The 19730-nt window shown below is 45.4% G+C and overlaps 1 protein-coding gene across 1 annotated transcript in view; it reads left to right on the top strand.

Annotated features, from left to right (window-relative positions):
* Positions 1-19730, top strand: part of PTPN3 (protein tyrosine phosphatase, non-receptor type 3) — a 183560-nt gene that overhangs the window by 102872 nt on the left and 60958 nt on the right. Inside the window, exons 11-12 of the mRNA XM_015420747.1 lie at positions 8145-8208; positions 18267-18439. Of these exons, the coding sequence (XP_015276233.1) occupies positions 8145-8208; positions 18267-18439 (237 nt within the window). The remainder of the gene's footprint in view (positions 1-8144; positions 8209-18266; positions 18440-19730) is intronic.

Here is a 19730-nt window from a genome sequence, read left to right as displayed (position 1 = left end):
TGGCAGGCATTCTGTCAGGGAACCCTGTTCACTTCGGGAAAAAGTTTGTCCAGTGGCACCTTTAAGACCAACAAAGTTTAGAACATTCAGTTGGGATGAGGAAACAAGATGGTAGCTGCTCTAGTTTTCTTCGTTCTTTTCTGCTTTTAATTACTTTCCCTTGAATTTCGACGTGAGAAGCTAACAGCACCTTGTAGCTGCTCTACAGTTTTCTTCGTTCTTTTCTGTTTTTAATTACTTTCCCTTGAATTTCGACGTTTCTACCTGGCTATGATTGGATGTATTTAATTGACTCATAAGATTCAAATGATTTGAGTCTTTGTATCTTTTAACTACTGGCTGAATGCCCGGTTTTGATACTACAGCAGCCACGTCCTTGGGAATGCTGAGAATTACTCAATTCCAACTCCCACAGATAACCACTGAGAGTTAAAATGGGGAAGAAAAAATGAAGCCGACCTCTGGACTTCAGCTCTCCATCGAAATCAGCCAAACAACTATGCATTGATGATCTCCCTTTGAAGAATAAATGACATTGAAGTAAGTGACATTTCTTCTCATTCCACTCCTAATATGTTAAATGTGTTGAATGTAGAGGAGGAGGAGCTACTACAATCAGCTCTGGACTTCCACCTTTCTAATGGAACTAAAAGAGACAAATTTTCTAATGTAATTGAGACATCTCCCCCGCAGTTGACTCCCCCTCATAAAGAAAGGATGTTTTCAGAGGGTGAGGAGCCGGATATGCAGTCCTCAAAGACTTCTTGATGAAGCTTATAGGAGACCATTACTCACTAATGGGGGAAACGGTAATGGCTATTTTTTTCAAGAATTTAATAACATCTCAAAAAAGCTTGATGACACTTATGAGCACAGTAAAGGCCTCCAGTGAGAAGACAAGCTATTATCTACAAAGGAGCAAAATTTCCAGACCTTTCAAGCCATATTCGTAGTTCCCCAATTCATTCTTAAAGTTAAAGAATGTAGCAACAGTCACCCCCCAAGAAGAAGGTGATATTCCAAAAGGGAAAAATGTAGATTCTGCTCTCTGCTTCCAAACAACTCAAGTGGTGCTGTACATCTTCTTTAACTACTTGAAGTGTAATCACTGGGCGAATAAAAGAAGCATCATACTTTCTTTGAGCCAGCTTGTACGAATTGAGCTGTATCATTGACCTTGTAAAATTTAAGAGATTCCCTGGTAATTCCCGAGGGTTTATATTGCTTTTAACTTTTGCCTCCTCAACAATACCTTTGATGGCTGCTAAAAATGAAAAGATGCCTCGCTTCCTTTGCAGTCTCTGCTCACAGAGTATTTGCAGATGTGAGAGTCCTCCCTCTTCTGCCAAGAAGTACATCCGCAACACCTCAATCTCTGGATTTAGTATCTTCTCTGGATGTGAAGAATAAATTGATACCAGCTCAAATGTCTCCACCTAAATCTACCTCCATAAAAGAGACTTCATGAGATGAGCAAGCATATATTGCCTCTTCTTTAGACAATTTAAAGAACTCTGTTCAAAAGCTAAGGCCTCTTAATCAACGCACTCTAGGGGGACTGGTAGACCGAAAGGAATCTACAGCCCAAGCTCATAACAATACTGAAGAGGTAGTGGACTCAGTCTTTCTTTCTACGACATCTTTGGATTATGAAGTTCCTATATCACCAGGACTGCAAAATGCATTTATCCAATGGGACTGCAATCAGAACGTCCGCGCAGGGCACACCTTGGAGATGTAGATGCTCTTTTGACCCCCGAGCATAGGAAGTAAAATGAATTGGTCAAGTTTGATTATCGGATCAGTCTTGATCAAGTGCTGAAACGTTTTGAGTAAGAGTGGAAATTGAGTCTCCCTCCTGCTCCCCCCGAATAGTTTAATGATTGACTTCATGACGATACCAGGTTTACTCAGAGAGCCTCTGGTAGTGCTTTTTCAGGCAATGGAAGGAATGGGTACAGTGCCATCAGTGAGCACAGATGTAGGGAGCCACGGAGAAGCACACGGTTTATCAAGTCAGACTCCAGCTTGAGTGCCAGTTGCACCAGGGATTGGCATGCTGCCACTTTCCCCAAATCAGCATGTAGTTGGGCAAATAGTCAAGGCCAAATAATACACAGACTTTCTCTGGGTAAAATCTCTGTTTAGGTCAGAGGCTTGTCTTGTAGATTTTATTGGTCCTTAGAAATAATGGCTGTACTGTACTGCAAAATCATACTTCCAATAGTTCCTCCATCACCCAGCAACCAAGCATTCCATCATATAACATGTCCTGATACGTAGTTTTAGCTGTGTTCCTGTCCATCAGATCTGGAAGCATCTGTCTGTTTGACCATCCCATCCAGCCATCCATCCTTTTGTCTGATCTAGGCTCCTCCCCCCCGGTATCATACCTTCTGATTTGATACAAGCTCAGAGGTTAAGACGCTGAGCTGCAGACTGGAAGGTCTGTAGTTTGTCAGTTCGAGACCTGAGTGCCGCGTGATGGAGTGAGCTCCCGTCTCTGGCCCCAGCTCCTGCCAACCTCGGAGTTCGAAAGCAAGAAACTGCAAGTAGATAAACAGGTACCGCTTTGGTGGGAAGGTAACAGCGTTCCGTGCACCTCAGCATTTATATGCTGGCCACATGACCACGAAAACTTTTTCGGACAGTGTTGGTTCTTCGGCTCGGAAACGGAGATGAGCACCACCCCCTAGAGTCGGATTCGACTAGCTTTCGAGCAAGGGAAACCTTTACCTTTACCTTAATGTGATTGTAACTTGTTAAATAAATAAATATATATATATATATATATTTTTAAAGGCCAACGAAGTTTGTGTGTGCACATTGAAAGCTTATACCCAGAATTAAACTTTGTTGGTCTTAAAGGTGCCACTGGACTCAAATTTTCTTCTGTTGTTTCAGACAAACACGGCTACCCACCTGGATCTATCTTACACACACACACACACACACACACACACACACACACTCACTCACTCACTCACTCACTCACACACACACTCATGGACAACATGGGCACAGAGTATTATGTAAAAAATCAATCAATCAATCAATGTTTATTACAATCCAAGATCAGAAGCCAATCAGAATAATCATCAGACATATACATTAAACATGTCATATATATATACATATAAAAACATAAAATGCCATTCTTGATTAAAATTTGTTAAAACAGAGCTGTGTTCTTCTGCCTGATTAAATATGCTGGGGCACAAAATCTAGCTACTTTAAAAGTGATTTTATTACAACAATTGCCAAGAAGGAATGAAATATAAAATTGATCAGATCTGCCAGGATAATTGTGCACTAGTGGAGTGATGTATACATTTTGAATGCTCTGGTAAAACTGACATCATAAGAGGACATGTTCAATTCTTTCTACAATACCAGAATAAAATGGACAGAGACTTTCTCATATGGGATATGAGTGTATCTCCCATCAAGAATGGCAGATGGGAGGACATTTAGTTGGGCAAAGGGATGCTATTGATGTTGTTTACTTGGGATTTCATTAAAGCTTTTGACACGGTTCCCCATGATGCTCTGATGGGAAACTAGAGGACTGTGGACTGGACTCTATTGGAGAACTGCACTCAAAGAGTAGTTGTCAATGGCATTTCATCTGAATGGAGGGAGGTGTCCAGTGGAGTGCCACAGGGCTCGGTTCTGGGTCCAGTACTTTTCAATATTTTTAGAAATTATCTGGATGAGGGAGTGGAGGGCTACTAATTAATTTGCAGATGGAATTAGGGCCTGTATTGAGTCGCAGTCCTCTGTTAAATTTAATTTCTATAGTAAAGTACAGTTGAATCTTTGGTTCTGTTTTCCAACAGGTTTCAGAACTCTGCGGGTGCTAGGGCCTTCTGGTACTGATAACTCTGTACATGATTTTTGCCTTCGAGGATGTTTATACATTCCAGAAGTTAGTGGTGCCACTATCAGAATCAAAATGGAGAGGGTATCTGAAACGAGCGTCCCTGACTCTCCTTGACTTTCTGTGAGCTTCCTGACCCCGAAGATAGACAGAAGGGGAGGGATTTGGGTCTGTAAATTGGGTCAGTTCTAGTTTGGCCTGCTCCACATTCATGATAGTCCTACGTAATAGGTACGTCAGCAGCTAGAGGTCCAAGAAAGATATATACTCTGGCTTACTAATGGTAAGGAACTGGCCATCATCATTTCCATGTGAGACCTTGGGGCTAGTCCAAAATGTTCTGAGTTTTATACAAGTGCACTATTTTAAGTATTGGGTTTGTGTTGAAATATTCTGTGTTGAATATTGAAATTCTACAAAGTGCTTTCTATCTTAAGAGTGTGTAATGGGATAAATTAAGTTTTGGTTTAGAACAACTGTCTGCCTCTCTCTCTCGATGCAATTGGGATCCCTGCCAGCTTCACTCCCTTCCCAATGAACACAGTGGGGATGGGAGTCCATGTAAAAGGTTCCCACACTCCTAATTTCCCAACAGACACCAAATTGGGAGGAGCACTGAACAAACCAGAAGATAGAGATAGAATTCAATGAGATCTGAACACACTGGGAAAGTGGGTGGATGTGAACAAGATGCAATTTAACAAGGATAAGTGCCGAGTTCTACGTCTGGGTAACAAAAATGAGGAACATGCATACTGGATGGGGGACACACTTCTGGGTAGTAGTGTGCGTGAAGAAGATCTTGGGGGACCGTAAGTTAAATATGAGCAGCCAGTGTGATGCGGCGGAAAAAATGACTAATGCAGTCTTGGGGTGTATCAACAGAGGCATAACATCCAGATGGCAAGATGTCCTAGTCCCGCTGTACACTGCATTGGTCAGGCCACACCTGGAGTATTGTGTGCAGTTCTGGAGGCCTCGCTTCAAAAAGGATGTGGACAGAATGGAGCAGGTGCAGAGGAGAGCGGCGAGGATGATTGGGGGCCTGGAGACCAAGCCCTCTGAGGAAAAGCTGAGGGACTTGGGAATGTTCAGTCTGGAGAAGAGGAGGTTGAGGGGGGACATGATCGCTCGCTTCAAGTATCTGAAGGGCTGTCACTTAGAGGAGGGCAGGGAGCTGTTCCTGTTGGCAGCAGAGGACAGGACTCGCAAGAATGGGTTTAAATTAAGGACGGGAAGGTATCGGCTGGATTTTAGGAAACACTTTTTGACAGTAAGAGTTGTTCCACAGTGGAATCAGCTGCCCAGGGAGGTGGTGAGCTCCCCCTCCCTGGCAGTCTTGAAGCAGCAGTTGGACAAACAGTTGTCAGGGATACTGTTGGCTGATCCTACATTGGGCAGGATGTTGGACTAGATGGCCTGTATGGTCCCTTCCAGCTCTGTGATTCTATAATTCTGTAAGGGTAAAAGCGCTACGATTTTTGGGGAATTCCAGTGTATACGGATATGAAGATGTGCTGGAGAAACCTAGAAGTTGGAATTTGTTGCTCCCAACCACCCTGATTGAAAACTGTCAACAAGGATTAAAGAAATTAAACCGGGGGGGGGGGGGGGGAGTTTAGCTTCAGCCAGAAACAACTCGCAACCAAACCTGTGATTTCAATGTTACCAGGCCTGCCTCTGGTCAAGGGGGCATGGCCACCATCATGCTTTCCTGTCTCGCCTGCAGCCTATGGGAGAGTTGATGACCTCCTCAGGTAACCTTTTAGGCCTGCCATGGATGGCCAGTCAGAAGTATGAACCTCTTGGTGATGTAATCTGTCATGTGGGAACATGCACTCATTTACTATTGCAAAGTTGTATTTCAGGTAACTAAGTTCACACTGTATAATGCTGCATTGCAAGTTTAAAAAACCATTTTTTTTGTTCAGTTGCTCAACTGTTGGTTCAGTTGCTGTTCAGTTGCTCAACCGCAGAAACTGTAGCTATCCAGTTCAGAGCCAGGCCTTGGGACCCTGCGGCGTCTGGCTTTCGATGCTCGCCCTGGCGCTCACTAGCTGCCTCAGCCTTCCTTGGCTGGATGGCGTCCTGGCTAGAAATACTCATTTCATCCTTTAATTCTCAACAGTCAGGTCACAGCTTCTTAGCTTTCTGCTCCTATTCCCCCTACCTACCATGCTTGTTGCCGCCCCTCTTCAATAGAAAGATAGAGCCTGAGTTGTAGCAAGGTATGCTTTGATGTAATGATGTGAACCCAGTGGAACGTCTGAGGGGGGGAGGAGCGCTATTATTACTTAATCTAATTAAGTTCCCCTGCCCCAGCGCTGCGGCCCCTGCCCCACCAACCAGAAATTCCTGGCTATGGGGCTGTTAAGGGTGAAGGAATAGGAATTATATCATCAATATTATCTCAACAAGACCTTATCGGTGGATACTTAAATCTAGGGTTTGCGGCCATGAATAGACAGGAAAGAGGTGTCTAAAAATCTGAGGGAAACCCCAAGTTTGCAGAAAAATCTGAAACCTAAAGGGGGGGGGTGTTAATCCCATTAAAATAATAGAACCAGTGCTTGTACCTCTAAGAAAAGAATGCCCTGTGAGATCTCAGCAGCCATAGTGGGGTTGCTAGGCATCCACAATAGTATGGCAGTCTTTAAACCTTGGTTTCTGTCACTAAAATGGAGGGGGAGGGGGGCAGGGCTCTTTTCAGGGCTTTTTGGGCCTCCCAGTCCACCCTTGTTCCCTGCCTGCCTGCTCTGGAGGGAGGACTTATTGTGGCCAGGCCCAGCAGCAACTGCCAGAGAACTTGCTACCATGCGATTTGTGCACCTCACCCAAGGGTGGTAGTGGCCACACAACTTGCCTGGACCCAGCGGCAGACTCCTCATAACCTGCATGACTTGGCCAGGCCCAGTAGAGGTCAGCACACAACTCACCTGAGAAGCTTAAAAAGGGGGGGGGAGACTTAACGCTCCCAAATAAAGAAGCAGAACCTGTACCTTTAAGAAATGAATGTCCTCTGAGGTCTCAGCCCTCAAAGGCAATTTTAAACTGGAATCTGAAGCCAATGGTAGTGAGAAGTTGTTAATATTTCTGTAGAGGGCTGCTGTACTCAGGTTCTATCCATTGTCAGTCATGTACTCTAGTCTTACTTGACTATACTGCTGGTTTAGTTTTGGGTGATACTTCTTAAATTAGAACATGAAAGGTTGTCAGGAATTTTGCAACCTTGTACATTCCTGTTTTGTGAAAGTAAATCTTCGTGTTGTGAAATTGCTCACTACGCCCAGTTAGGTTCAGTATTGTTGTTTTTAGTTTCATTGCCAAATTTGTGAGTAACTAAGCCATGTGAGAATGGTATTTGTATTAGTTCAGTGGTCTTGTGTAGTAAGGTGCTTCTGACTAGAACAATTCTTGCTTCGGGATTCTGCTTCTAAAGCACATAGTGTTAGAGATGTAAACTTTTGGGGTATTTTGGAGCTATGGTGAGAAAAACTCTTTTTTCAGGAAAAAAAATATTAACTTTGGGGGAAATTGAAATGTATGTGATACTTTCCTGTCAATAACTTTATCAAATAACCAGCTTTCCTAAAATTATTTTGCTGCTTTCACAACATAAAAGGCTTCATTTCTGATTTAGAAAATAAAATTGTATTAATTGGCATATTTATGGAATTCCGTTTTCTACAAACAAATGTGCAGATATACACAAAACTAAAGCCAGGGATCTGAAAACAGCTGCACCCTGTACTATCTTAACATATTTCATTCATTCAAAAAGAAAAATGTATCTTCTAGTTTTTCAGTGCTCCCCCAAATTTTCATTGGAAAAATTATGTCCTCAGTTTTTCATGCTGAACATTTTGAGTGTAGAACTTGGTCTTAAAAAGCATTTCACTTTTGTCAAAGAGGGAAAAAAAACATCAGGGTTTTCCAGTGGTCCCCAAAATTGGGGGAAAGGTCCTAGGAAAAAAATGAACAATCCCCCCCCCCCCCTCTCTTTTCTGGTCTTTTTCATTTCTAGATGGTGATGGGGGGGACGGGACACGTTAGTCTTGTAAAAGAGAGGATGTTTTATATGGATTCCTAATAAATGTTTGGCTTTTGCTATTTTCATTGGGCTTCACCTGTGCTGAAACAGAAGTTGATTAATGTAAATCATGATTAAGAATTATCTATACAGTAAGCCCAAATTGTCTGTCAAACCTTATTTCAATGGTGCTGTATTTTTATGGAGCATTATTTGTATGTCTTTTTTTTCCAGGGTGAACATAGTAAAAATTTCTTTCAAGCGAAAGAAATTCTTTATTCAGCTGCGGCAAAAACATGTGAGTACAATTGCATAGGCATTTTCTAGCACTAATTTTGCATGTACTGTGCAATTCTGTTAAGTAGCTAAAGTAAGTTATCCCGAAACTCTTGGTTCTTACTACTTTTAGTCTCTCTTTTTTGTAGCTGAGAGGGGATCTCCCTTTTGGGGACTCCTTTCCCTCACTCTTAAACTGTTCTGAATGAAGCACTCTTGGCTCTTCATTACCCAGTGCCATGAATTTTATTACATCTGCGTGGTGTAGTGGTGAGAGCACTGAACTAGAACCTGTGTGACCTGGATTGAAATCACCACTCTACCTTGGAAACTTACTGGGTTGACCTTAGGCCAGTTGCACACTCTCAGCCTAACCTACCTCACGGGGTTGTTGTGAGGATAAAGGAAGGGAGAGCAAAGTATGCTTCCTTGTGCCCCGGAGAGCCTTGTGCTCTGTGGAGAGCCATCTGCTGGTTGTCCCCGGCCCGAAAGATGCCCGTCTAGCCTCAACCAGGGCCTGGGCCCTTTCGATCCTGGCCCCAGCCTGGTGGAACATGCTCCCGATTGAGATCAGGGCCCTGCGAGACCTGTTGCAGTTTCACAGGGCCTGTAAACTGGAGCTGTTCCGACAGGCCTTTGGTTTAGGCAGTGGGCATCTGCCAGCTGGCCTCCCTATTGCTGCTCCATGAGACCATCATGTAGTGCTCTTGGATGCCTCCTGGGGAGGGGAAAGTACAGTGGTGGGACCCGGCATGAATGTAAGGCAAGGAGACAGAGAAGCAGTGGAGGCCCAGGTAGCAGCCACTGCCAAGTCAGCCTTTTATCATCTTCGGCTGATTAGGCAGTTGGTTCCCTTCCTCGAACGCAACAACTTGGCAATGGTGATCCATGCAATGGTCACCTTGAGATTGGACGACTGTAATGCTCTCTACATGGGGCTGCCCTTGTCCCAAATCCGGAAGCTACAGCTAATGCAAAATGCTGCAGCCAGGCTTTTGATGGAGCCAGTTTGGTGCAGTGGTTAAGTGCGCGGTCTCTAATCTGGGAGAACCGGGTTTGATTCCCCACTCCTCCACTTGCAGCTGCTGGATGACCTTGGGCAAGCCATAGTTCTGACAGAGCTATTCTTGAAAAGAGCAGTTTCTGTCAGAGCTCTATCAGCCCCACCTACCTCACAGGGTGTCTGTTGTGGGGAGGGGAAGGGAAAGGAGTCTGTAAGCCGCTCTGAGACTCCTCTGGGTAGTGAAGGGCGGGGTATAAATCCAATCTCTTCTTCTTCTTCTATGCGGGAGCACATCCATCCTGTGCTGAAAGCACTGCACTGGCTGCCGATAGCATACCAAATTTGCTTCAAGGTGCTGGTTCTTACATTTAAAGCCCTTTTTGGTCAGGGGCCGACATACCTGAGGGACCGCCTTTCCCCACATGTTCCCCAGAGAGCACTGCGTTCAGGGTCCCTAAACTGATTGGCCCTCCTGAGTCCCAAAAATGCCAGGCTGACCATAACCAGGGCCAGGGCCTTTTCAGTGGCGGCTCCGTACTGGTGGAACAAGCTCCCAGGAGAGATCAGGGCCCTGCGGGACCTTGTACAGTCCTGCAGGGCCTGCAAGATGGAGCTCTTCTACCAGGCCTTCAATTAAGGAGTTGCCTCAAGTAACTGAAAAGTGGCAGTGCCCTGGTCCCCCGCTTACCACCAACAGCCTGTGCCACCTCATAAATACAGAGGCCAAGATGAGCTGACCATCAATATAGGCCATCTGAACACATCACTATGATTGTTTCCGCCATCTGTAAGCATTGCCATTAGTATTAGATCTGTCACGAGCACTTTACGATAATGGATTGTTTTATGATTGTTTTATAATTTGTTGTTTATGTGTTTTAATCTCTATGTAAGCCGCCCTGACCCCGCTTCGGTGGGGAGGGCAGGGAATAAATTGAATAAATAAATAAATAAATAAATATCATGGCTGGGCATTGGCCCACTTATTTTGCCTGGTTTTAGTGACTGGAATTAATTGCTTTGTACCACCTAGTTTAAATATTTTAATTACTTTAAATTATAAACTGGTTTAATTGTATTATTTCTTGTATTAATTTAGATTGTTTGTATTTATTGTTGTGAGCTGACCTGAGCCCGTTTGCAGGAGGGGTGGGATATAAATTGAGATGATGATGATGATGATGATGATGATGATGATGATGATGATGATGATGATGATGATGGGCGAAATAGAAGTCTATGAGACAGAAGAATTTATTTAACAGAGAGTGTAAGAAGTGCTTAAGATATGCTGACTCTAGCCATCTGTTGTTTCTCTGAGCCCTGCTCAACTCAGTTTTAGTTAAGCCTCATCACTTGCTTCTAAATCTAGTGTAAACTACTTTAAGATTAACAGAGAGCAAACTGTACGATCATTAAAGTAAAGTTGTAATGCAAAGTTGAGAGAATGGGCTAGAGGGTTGTAGCTATTACTTAGGTGGCCTTTAATTACTTCAGTTTAGACCTTTCGCAATGCCAGACTGCAGCTCCTATGGCAGTGAGTCACTAGACTTGAGTGAATTACCCTTACATCACAAGGTTATACACACCCTTTTTAGGAGTGTTGTCTAATCTTACTGTGTCCTAGGATAATCCAGCAATATCCACTAGTCACGCCCACAGGCATAAGTTGAAGTCTTCTGTAAGAACAAAGCAGTTGAAAAGTTCAAGTGTGAGACTTCACAGTGCCAAAGTGTGTGAAGAGTATCTCCCAAAGCAAATTTTAAGTCCCCTATCACATAATTGTTTTCCTACTTCACTATTTTGGTCTCCTTCCGGCTTTATACCAGGATATTGGTTCAGACTAGGAAAAACAAAACAATTTTTTTTTTAGTGCAAAGGAGTTTTGATACGTTCGTATCACAAGCTGGATCCATTTCTAGGAGAATTTCTATAATTTAAACACTTGGCAGTTGAGGAGGGATTTCCCACACCAGTAGGAGAGAAATAAAAGAGATACAGAACAAAAAGTGATGTTCGGCTGGAATGGGCAGCATGTGAATTTAAGATCCCTTCTGAGACAATTCTGGGTGGTATGGTGGGAGGGTGACTAGCTGTAGGGTGGTTGGGGGCCCTGAGTCTCAGGCATTGGGGCGCCAGCAGTGACTGGGCAGCGGTGGGGCCTTCAGGTCAGTGGCTGGGGCAGCTGACTGCAAGGCAGTGGGGTGTGTGTGTCCTAGAGTGAGGTCCCCCTCAGCACGGGACCTGGGGCAGCTACTCTTGGTGTCCGGTACTTTATGCTTTTTCTGCCATTAAACTGTAGGGCCCGTTTACGGCATTCATCTAGCTGCAGGCTCTGATTCTTTGCAATGTCACCATGCAGTATACTGCAGCTCTTTGCCACCATCTCCTGGACTCCTAATTCTGGGTAGTGTTTAGAGTGCTGGGAGGCCCAGCTTCAAAGCCTTGCCATTGTGCCATGAGGGCTAGCTGGGGTGACTTTGCATCAGTCACTAACATACCTCACAATCAATGCTCCCTCTAAGCTGTGAAGTCTTGTGAGCAAAAATTCTACTTTGTGAGCTACTGGCATTAAAGTTGTGAGCGAGTGATTTGGCTGTTGCATAAATTAGTTTGCTCTGGAGCCCTGCTTCCCGAGCTGAGACAAAAAATCTGTGAGCCAGAGGCTGCAAAATTGTGAACTAGCTCACACTAGCTCAGCTTAGAGGGAACACTGCTCACAAGAGGGGCTGTTAAGAGGATAAAATGGAGAATTACATGAGTTTCCTCAGGCCGCCATTGGAGAGATAAGTAGGGGATACATATCTAAATAAATAAATATTTAAATAAACTCTTAAGAACTGGGTTTTCCCTGAACTGTTTGGGTTTGAGAACCCTGTGTTTTGAACCTAGCATGACTTTAAAAATTAGTAGATTTGGGTGGGTAGCCATGTTGGTCTTAAGCAGCAGAACAAAGTCTGACCGATTTCCCACAAGCAGCTGCGCCTCCCTCGCTCTTCCCTTTCCCCCGATTGTATTTGTCAATTTCCAACTAGTTGCTGTGTGGCCACATTTTGACCCGCAGCATCCCCCGCGTCTTCTAGATTCTTGTTTATTTAAATCAAGAAGATGTGGGGAAAATTGGGGGATGCCGTGGGTCAAAATGTGGCCGCTCAGCAAGTAGTGGGAAATTGACCGAATACAATCAGTGGAAGGGAAGAGCGAGGGCAGTGCGGCTGCTTGTGGGAAATCCGTCTCAGTCCAGTGGCAGCTATAAGACCAACAAAGTTTTATTCTGGGTATCAGCATTCACGTGTGTGCCACTGGACTCGTTATTTAAAATTAGTAGGCATTTATCAGAGGGAACATGGAAAGTTAGGTTGGTTTTTTTGTTGTTATGGGAATACAAGTCAAAGTGGGATCAAGTAGAACATACGATTATCCTCACTTAGTTTTGAAGAAGAATTTTATGCCCTATAAAGGAATACATAAACAGCCATGTTTATCCTACTGGATTACCCAGCTCATCAGTACTTGTTTTATTATGCAGTCCATAAAATAATGTCACAATAAAAGATTCCTTTGGTTATTTCCAAGGGCTCTCCTGCTGTTTCTGCAGACGTTCACATCACAGGGGGGAAATATTACAAAAATGCTTCTGCCGAGGGTCTGGGATGGGCTAGTCTTGACTCCTGGTCGCTGTGCCTCTGGGTCAACCGGGGTCACCCTGCAGGAAGTCTCCCAGGGGAGGGGCCCCCTGATCAACCCTGTATGTTCAGCAGTGAGCACAGTCCTTGCCACACTTTGCCTGCCATTCCCTGTGTGCACAGCTGAGCAGACCATGGCTCGATCTGCGTCTAGCATTTGCCCTACTGTCTTACCAAACCCACACTGGAACAGAAATTCCCCTCTGCAACTTTGATTGATTGTCGAATTTTATGGCAGTGTCCAGACTGCATGCCGCTTTCACATCCTTTGATTTCTTGGTTTTATGGTGGCTGTCTGCATAGATTTATGGCCATTTTATGGCCACTCAGGGGTCACTCTGCAGTCAGTATGGCTTGGCCTGGGGTATTTGAAAGTGGTTTTGAGCCGCATCTTTTTCTGCTCCAGTGTGGGTGTGGTACAAAATGGAGCAGATGCTAGATGCAGATTGGGCCCATGTCAGTGCCTTGACCCCCTGACCTTTCCAGGCTTAACCAACTACCCAGAGGGAATCCTGTGACTGGGTCAAGCAACTTGTGAGTGCTTCCTTAAAGGAGAGGGTTGTTGCAATGGCTTTGAAGGAGGTGATCATGAAATCCCTCCTAGCAAAACTCCTTGGACCCCTGGCAATTTAATCAAATAGTTTAGTCTTACACGTTAGGCTAGGAATACAGGCCCCTCTTTGACACTGGTGTTGTCCAATGCCAGGTCCATTAGTAATAAGACCAGCATGCTGCATGATTACATTGCAGCTCAGAATGTGGACCTGGCTTGCATGACCAAGACCCGGGCTAGGGAGGGTGAAACAGTTGCCTTGAAAGGAACCCCCCCCCCCAGGGTTCTTGGTCCTCCATCAGTCCCAAACAGAGGGGCAGGGAGAGGGGTTCCAATACTGATTCGGGAGGATTTCTCCTTTGGGCCACTCCCCATCCCAAAGATAACTGGCACTGATTATGTTAGCCTTGAGGAGAGTTTAGCTGTATGTCTGGTGTACCAGCTGCCTAGCGCACCAGCTGACAGCCTGCTTAGCCTGCTGGAGTCCGTAGCTGGCTGGACCTTGGAGTTCCCAAGGCTAATAGTCCTTGGGGACTTCAGCATCCATGCAGATGAAGCTGCGGCCTCCGTGCAGGCATTGGTCCTGGTGTCTTCCATGGCAGCACTAGGAATTCCCAGGTTGTATCAGACCCCACGTAACAGGCAGGCCACACACGGGATTTAATCTTTGGTATGGGAATGGAGTGGGATATGAGCCACGGTCAGATCGTTTGGCTATGAAGGCCCGACTGGGTGTTGTGCCCCCCCTTCTAGGCGGCGAGCTCATTTATGCTCACCGACAGTGACGAATGGACCCAGTTGGGTTCCAGAATGCTCTGCAGGGTCTGATGCCCTCCAGCATCTCCTTGGATGAGCAGATAGAGGATTGGAATCTCCGTCTCTCAGATGCCATCGATGAAGTCACTCCCCCCCCCCACGCTCACTATTTTCCGTCAGTCATCACCCTGGTGTACTACTGAACGCAGGGGAATGAAGCGGGAACTCAGATGACTTGAACAAGTTTGGCAGCACACTCGTGACAAAACTGCAAGAGCACCTTATAGGACATTTATGAAAGCCTATGAGGTGGTGCTGAAGGCTACAAAAAGACAATTTGATGCAGCCCCCATTGTATCTGCTCGCTCTCGCCCAGCACAATTGTTCAGGGTGATTAGATCCTAAATGTCTCTCACTGAGAGAACCAAGATTGTTGGTAATCCAGCTATCATCTGTGAGGCACTTGCAGGCCTTTTCACGAATAAAGTCTTGTTGCTCCCCTGTGACTTAACCAGCAGTGCTGATCCAGTATGTGAAGTGGAGGCTCCTTGGCCGTCTTAAGATTCAGTATTTGGTAACTTCGGCTGGCTCTCCCAGGCCGATGTTGACAGGATGCGGTGTGCTGCTAGTCCAGCCACATGCCTCTTGGTACTGTGTTCCTCATGGCTGGTGGAAGCCGGTGGTGTGAGAATATGGGATGCCCTGGTGGACATCATCAACCTATCCTTGGAATCAGGAGTCTGTCCAGTGGGGCTGAAAGGGGCTGTGGTGGTGCCACTCTTGAAAAAAAGATCCTTTGATCCAGAGAGCCAGTTGGGTGTAGGGGTTAGGAGCACAGACTCTAATCTGGGAGAACCGGGTTTGATTCCCCATTCCTCCACGTGCAGCTGCTAGTGTGACCTTGGGTCAGTCACAAGTTCTTTCAGAGCTGTTCTCTCAAGGACAGTTCTGGAAAGAGCTCTCTCAGCCCCACCTACCTCCCAGGGTGTCTGTTGTGGGGAGGGGAAGGGAAAGGAGTTTGTAAGACGCTCTGAGACTCCTTCAGGTAGTGAAGGGCGGGGTAGAAATCCAATCTCTTCTTCTTCTTCAATCACCACCCAGTTTCATAGAATCGTAGAATCACAGCCCATCTAGTCCAACCCCTTGCTCAGTGCAGGATCAGCCCAGAGCATCCCTGACAAGTGTTTGTCCAGCCGCTGCTTCAAGACTGCCAGTGAGGGGGAGCTCACCACCTCCCTGGGCAGCTGGTTCCACTGTTGAACAACTCTTACTGTCAAAAAGTTTTTCCTAATATCCAGCCGGGACCTTCCTGCCCTTAATTTAAACCCATAATTGCGAGTCCTGTCCTCTGCTGCCAACAGGAACAGCTCCCTGCCCTCCTCTAAGTGACAGCCCTTCAGATACTTGAAGCGAGCGATCATGTCCCCCCTCAATCTCCTCTTCTGCAGACGGAACGTTCCCAAGTCCCTCAGCCTTTCCTCAGAGGGCTTGGTCTCCAGGCCCCCAATCATCCTCGCCGCTCTCCTCTGCACCCGCTCCATTCTGTCCACACCCTTTTTGAAGCGAGGCCTCCAGAACTGCACACAATACTCCAGGTGTGGCCTGACCAATGCAGTGAACAGCGGGACTAGGACATCTTGCCATCTGGATGTTATGCCTCTGTTGATACACCCCAAGACTGCATTAGTCATTTTTTGTCGCTAAATCACACTGGCTGGTCATATTTAACTTACGGTCCACCCATACCCCCAAGATCTTGTTCACGCACACTGCTACCCAGAAGTGTGTCCCCCATCCGGTATGCATGTTCCTCATTTTTGTTAGCCAGTTGTAGAATTCAGTGTTTATCCTTGTTAAATTGCATCTTGTTCCCATCCACCCACTTTCCCAGTGTGTTCAGATCTCGTTGAATTCTATACCTTCTGGTGTGTTCGCTGCTCCCCCCAATTTGGTGTTTTTTGCAAATTTAATGAGTAGCCCCTCCACACCATCATCCAGATAATTTATAAAGATGTTGAAAAGAACCGGGCCCAGAACTGAGCCCTGTGGGATCTTGGAAGCGAAGCAGGGCCAGCCCTGGCTAGTATTTGAATGGGAGACCTCCAAGGAATTCCAGGGCCATGATGCAGAGACAGGAGAAGGCAAACCACCTCTGAACACCACTTGCCTTGGAAACAGCACAGGGTCACCGTAAGTCAGCTGTTATTTGACTTTCCACCACCACCAAAATTACATAGACGTTTTGGAGAGCTGGGAAAATACTTAGCAACTTACTAATATATATATGGTATGATTGGAAGGGGGGGGAGCAAAATAAAGGTTGAATTTAACTGTGGACATCTTTATGTGTAGCTATACTAGCTACAAGTGTAGCGTTTTCTGTGTCAAACAAGTGGTAATATGAGGCCATCTTGCAGCAATAGATGGAACTGCAGTATGAAATTTGTACAATGGATGTATCCTACGTTTATTCTAGTTGAGAACTTGTACCATGACCCAGATTATGAATATCATGACTAAGTCTGAAGCTGAATTATTCTGACCCAGACTGTCAGTTCATCTGATACCGGTCTAGAGTATTGCCTAGTCTGATTGCTAACAGTTTTCTAGGGCCTCAAGCAAGAAAGGTGTTTCTGAACGCTGCCTACCTGAGGGTCTTTAAGTAGAGATTCCAGGGGATAAAACTGGGACCTTCTATGTGCAAAGCATGTGCTCTTCCTTTGAGCCGTCCCTTCCCATTGAAGATGTCTTTTAGTGAAGCCACTCTACTCATGAGAGGGAAAGACCACAAGATGTTTGTCATTGGGAGGAGTATCACTGCCCAACAGGTGCCTACACAGAATGTACTTTTAAAAATGTAACTTCTGGAATTCCATGTCCTTCTAACTGCCCCAGCTCACAGGCTTGTAATAAGATTTCTTCATCTTGAAGCAAAAGGTGTTATTCAAAGCAAGGGATGTTTTTAAGCCTTTGTCTCAGTGGAAAATTGGTGTACAAATAATATTAGAAAGGGCTCTACAGTTTTCATGTGCCAATGCCTTGTTAGGGTATGTCCCCACTGTATGGGTTGTGTTACAGAAGGGCGTGAGGGCTGGGCGTTATGAGTTCTACTTGGGCTAAAAGGCTGATGTTGCAGTATCTTGGAAAAGAGAGCATTCTCTATCACATACACCAACAGACAGAAGATCTTAACTACTTTGGCTACCCATGAATTAGGATTTTACAACATAAATTGCTACAGTTAAATGTATTTTTATATTATATCTGGACATCTTGTGCAGTAACTTTTGCATATTCAATTAGCAGAACAAATCTGGGTAAACAGAGACATTGGGTGTACATTCTCCATCATGTTTTGCTTTGTCATTGTATTATAAAAAGTTATTTCCATAAAACAAAAATGCTTACATGCCAGGTAATTATTTCAGGCTCTTCCTCCATGTCCAGGATGGTGGTGGAAAGCGCCAACAAATTGCAGCAGACTTATGGCGATCCTGTAGGGTTCCACTGGCCTACCTCTGCGTAGCGACCCTGGACCTCCTCGGTGGCCTCCCCTCCAAGGACTCACCAGGGCTGACCCGGCTTAGCTTCTGAGATCTGAGGAGACTGGGCCGGCCTGGGCCCTCCAGGTCAGGTCTGTGTCCAAGATAGGCTCTCGAATTTCCCAAACCCACCATTAATTGCTAGATGCCCAAGTGAATGAAATACTTCACCTGCCATTTAAAGCACCCAGGAGTAAATGCTGGACAAATAACTGTGGGAGAGTCACCAAGTGCTACTGTGTGAGTTCTCTTGTGAGATTTAAAGTGCACCTGGTCTTGACGGGCCCAGTCTAAGGCGATGCCGTGTGCTCTAAACATTTCAAGTAAGCAATTAAACTTCCTTTCTTACAAGCAAGCAATGCTGAGGAGGAGAGCATGGCGCCACCAGGCAGTTAATTGTGCCCTCAAACTGCCGCTATGGAGCAGGATTAATTTATTCTTGTTTTATTTTAATTTAGTGGTCATATGCCAAAGGATACTTCATATGATTAGAATTGAACAGCTCGTTAAAACAGTTTTGATGTGTATTTTTTATTATAGTGTGAATCCAGGGAACACATAATTGCCTTCAATATGTTAAATTACCGAGCGTGCAAAAACCTCTGGAAATCCTGTGTCGAGCTTCACACATTTTTCCAGGCAAAGAAGATGCTACCTCATGAAAAGAAGCTCCTCTCTCATTATTGGACGGCGGGTCCTCGAACCCCAACAAAGTGAGTGGGTGCTCCTGAACTGAAAACGTCTGAAAAGTAATGTGAAACCCAGGTGCATGCCTTATTTGGGAAGAAATTCGTTTAGGAAGAGTTTAGGGCAAAAAATGTGCAAGAGTTAGCTTTTGATTTGGTCCTATGTCTTTGTGATTTGTTTTGTGAGCTGTTCGAACTGCAATCAGAAGCCTAGGAACTGTCCAGTTGGAAGATAGTTGTGCCGTGTGTGTTTGTGTGTTGCATTCCTGGAAAGTCAGCTATAAGGTCAGTCTCAGCTCTGGCGCACAGCAAGGAGTCACTGTGGTATAGCAGAGAGAGTGGTGGGCTTAGGACCCTGGGTGGCCCGGGTTTGAATCCCCCCTTCTGCTGTGGGAGCATGGCTGGGTGAATGGGGGCTCGTTACAAATGCCCAGTCTGGCCTACTTCACAGGGTGGTTGTTGTGAAAGAATGGAGGAAGGGAGAACGATGTTCTAAGCCACTTTGCATCCTGAGAGGGGAGAGAATCAGGATACAAATAAATGCAAAATGCAATGCACTTGAAGAAGAAGAAGAAGAAGAAGAAGAAGAGGAGAAGGAGGAGGAGGAGGCGATTGGATTTATACCCCGCCCTTCATTCAGAGTCTCAGAGCGGCTTACAAACTCCTTTCCCTCCCCCTCCCCACAACAGACACCCTGTGAGGTAGGTGGGGCTGAGAGAGCTCTGAGAGAACTGCTCATGAGAGAACAGCTCTGACAGAACTGTGGCTTGCCCAAAGTCATCCAGCAGCTGCAAGTGGAGGAGTGGGGAATCAAACCCGGTTCTCCCAGATTAGAGTCCGCACACTTAACCACTACACCAAACTGGTTGCTGAAGCATGCTACAGATCTAGGATTGTGAGGACTGGAAACACTTGGACAATGTCTCTAGTTCAGACCCATCTGCTTTGTCTGAAAGTATCTTTGCTTTAAGATGTTTCAGGGAAGTGGATCCATGGGACTTGTCTGCCCTACACCTATGACATGTGGAACTGTCAGAGCTGAAAATGGGCCAGGAGTATAGGGTCATGCTGAGAGCTTTTACTTCTCACTGAAAGGACAAGATGACTCATCCGATCAGTGGAGTCCTCGTGCTGCTGTGACTCTTTAACTGGCATCAATAAACTAGGTGTGTGTGTGTGGGGGGGAGTGATAAAACCGGTGGGTTTTCAGTCATTTAAGTTAGTTTCAGTGACTAATCTAGTGGAGCCTGGCTCCTTTTTGCTCCAAAAGGGGACTGTTGCCAAGCGCGTGCCCTTTAGTGAAGGTAATACACAGCTA

Source organism: Gekko japonicus, unplaced genomic scaffold, assembly GCF_001447785.1.
Source record: "Gekko japonicus isolate JY-2015 unplaced genomic scaffold, Gekko_japonicus_V1.1 scaffold438, whole genome shotgun sequence".
Lineage (NCBI taxonomy): Eukaryota > Metazoa > Chordata > Lepidosauria > Squamata > Gekkonidae > Gekko > Gekko japonicus.
The sequence above is the reverse complement of the archived record's forward strand: the minus strand, read 5'-3'. Positions and strand labels throughout refer to the sequence as shown.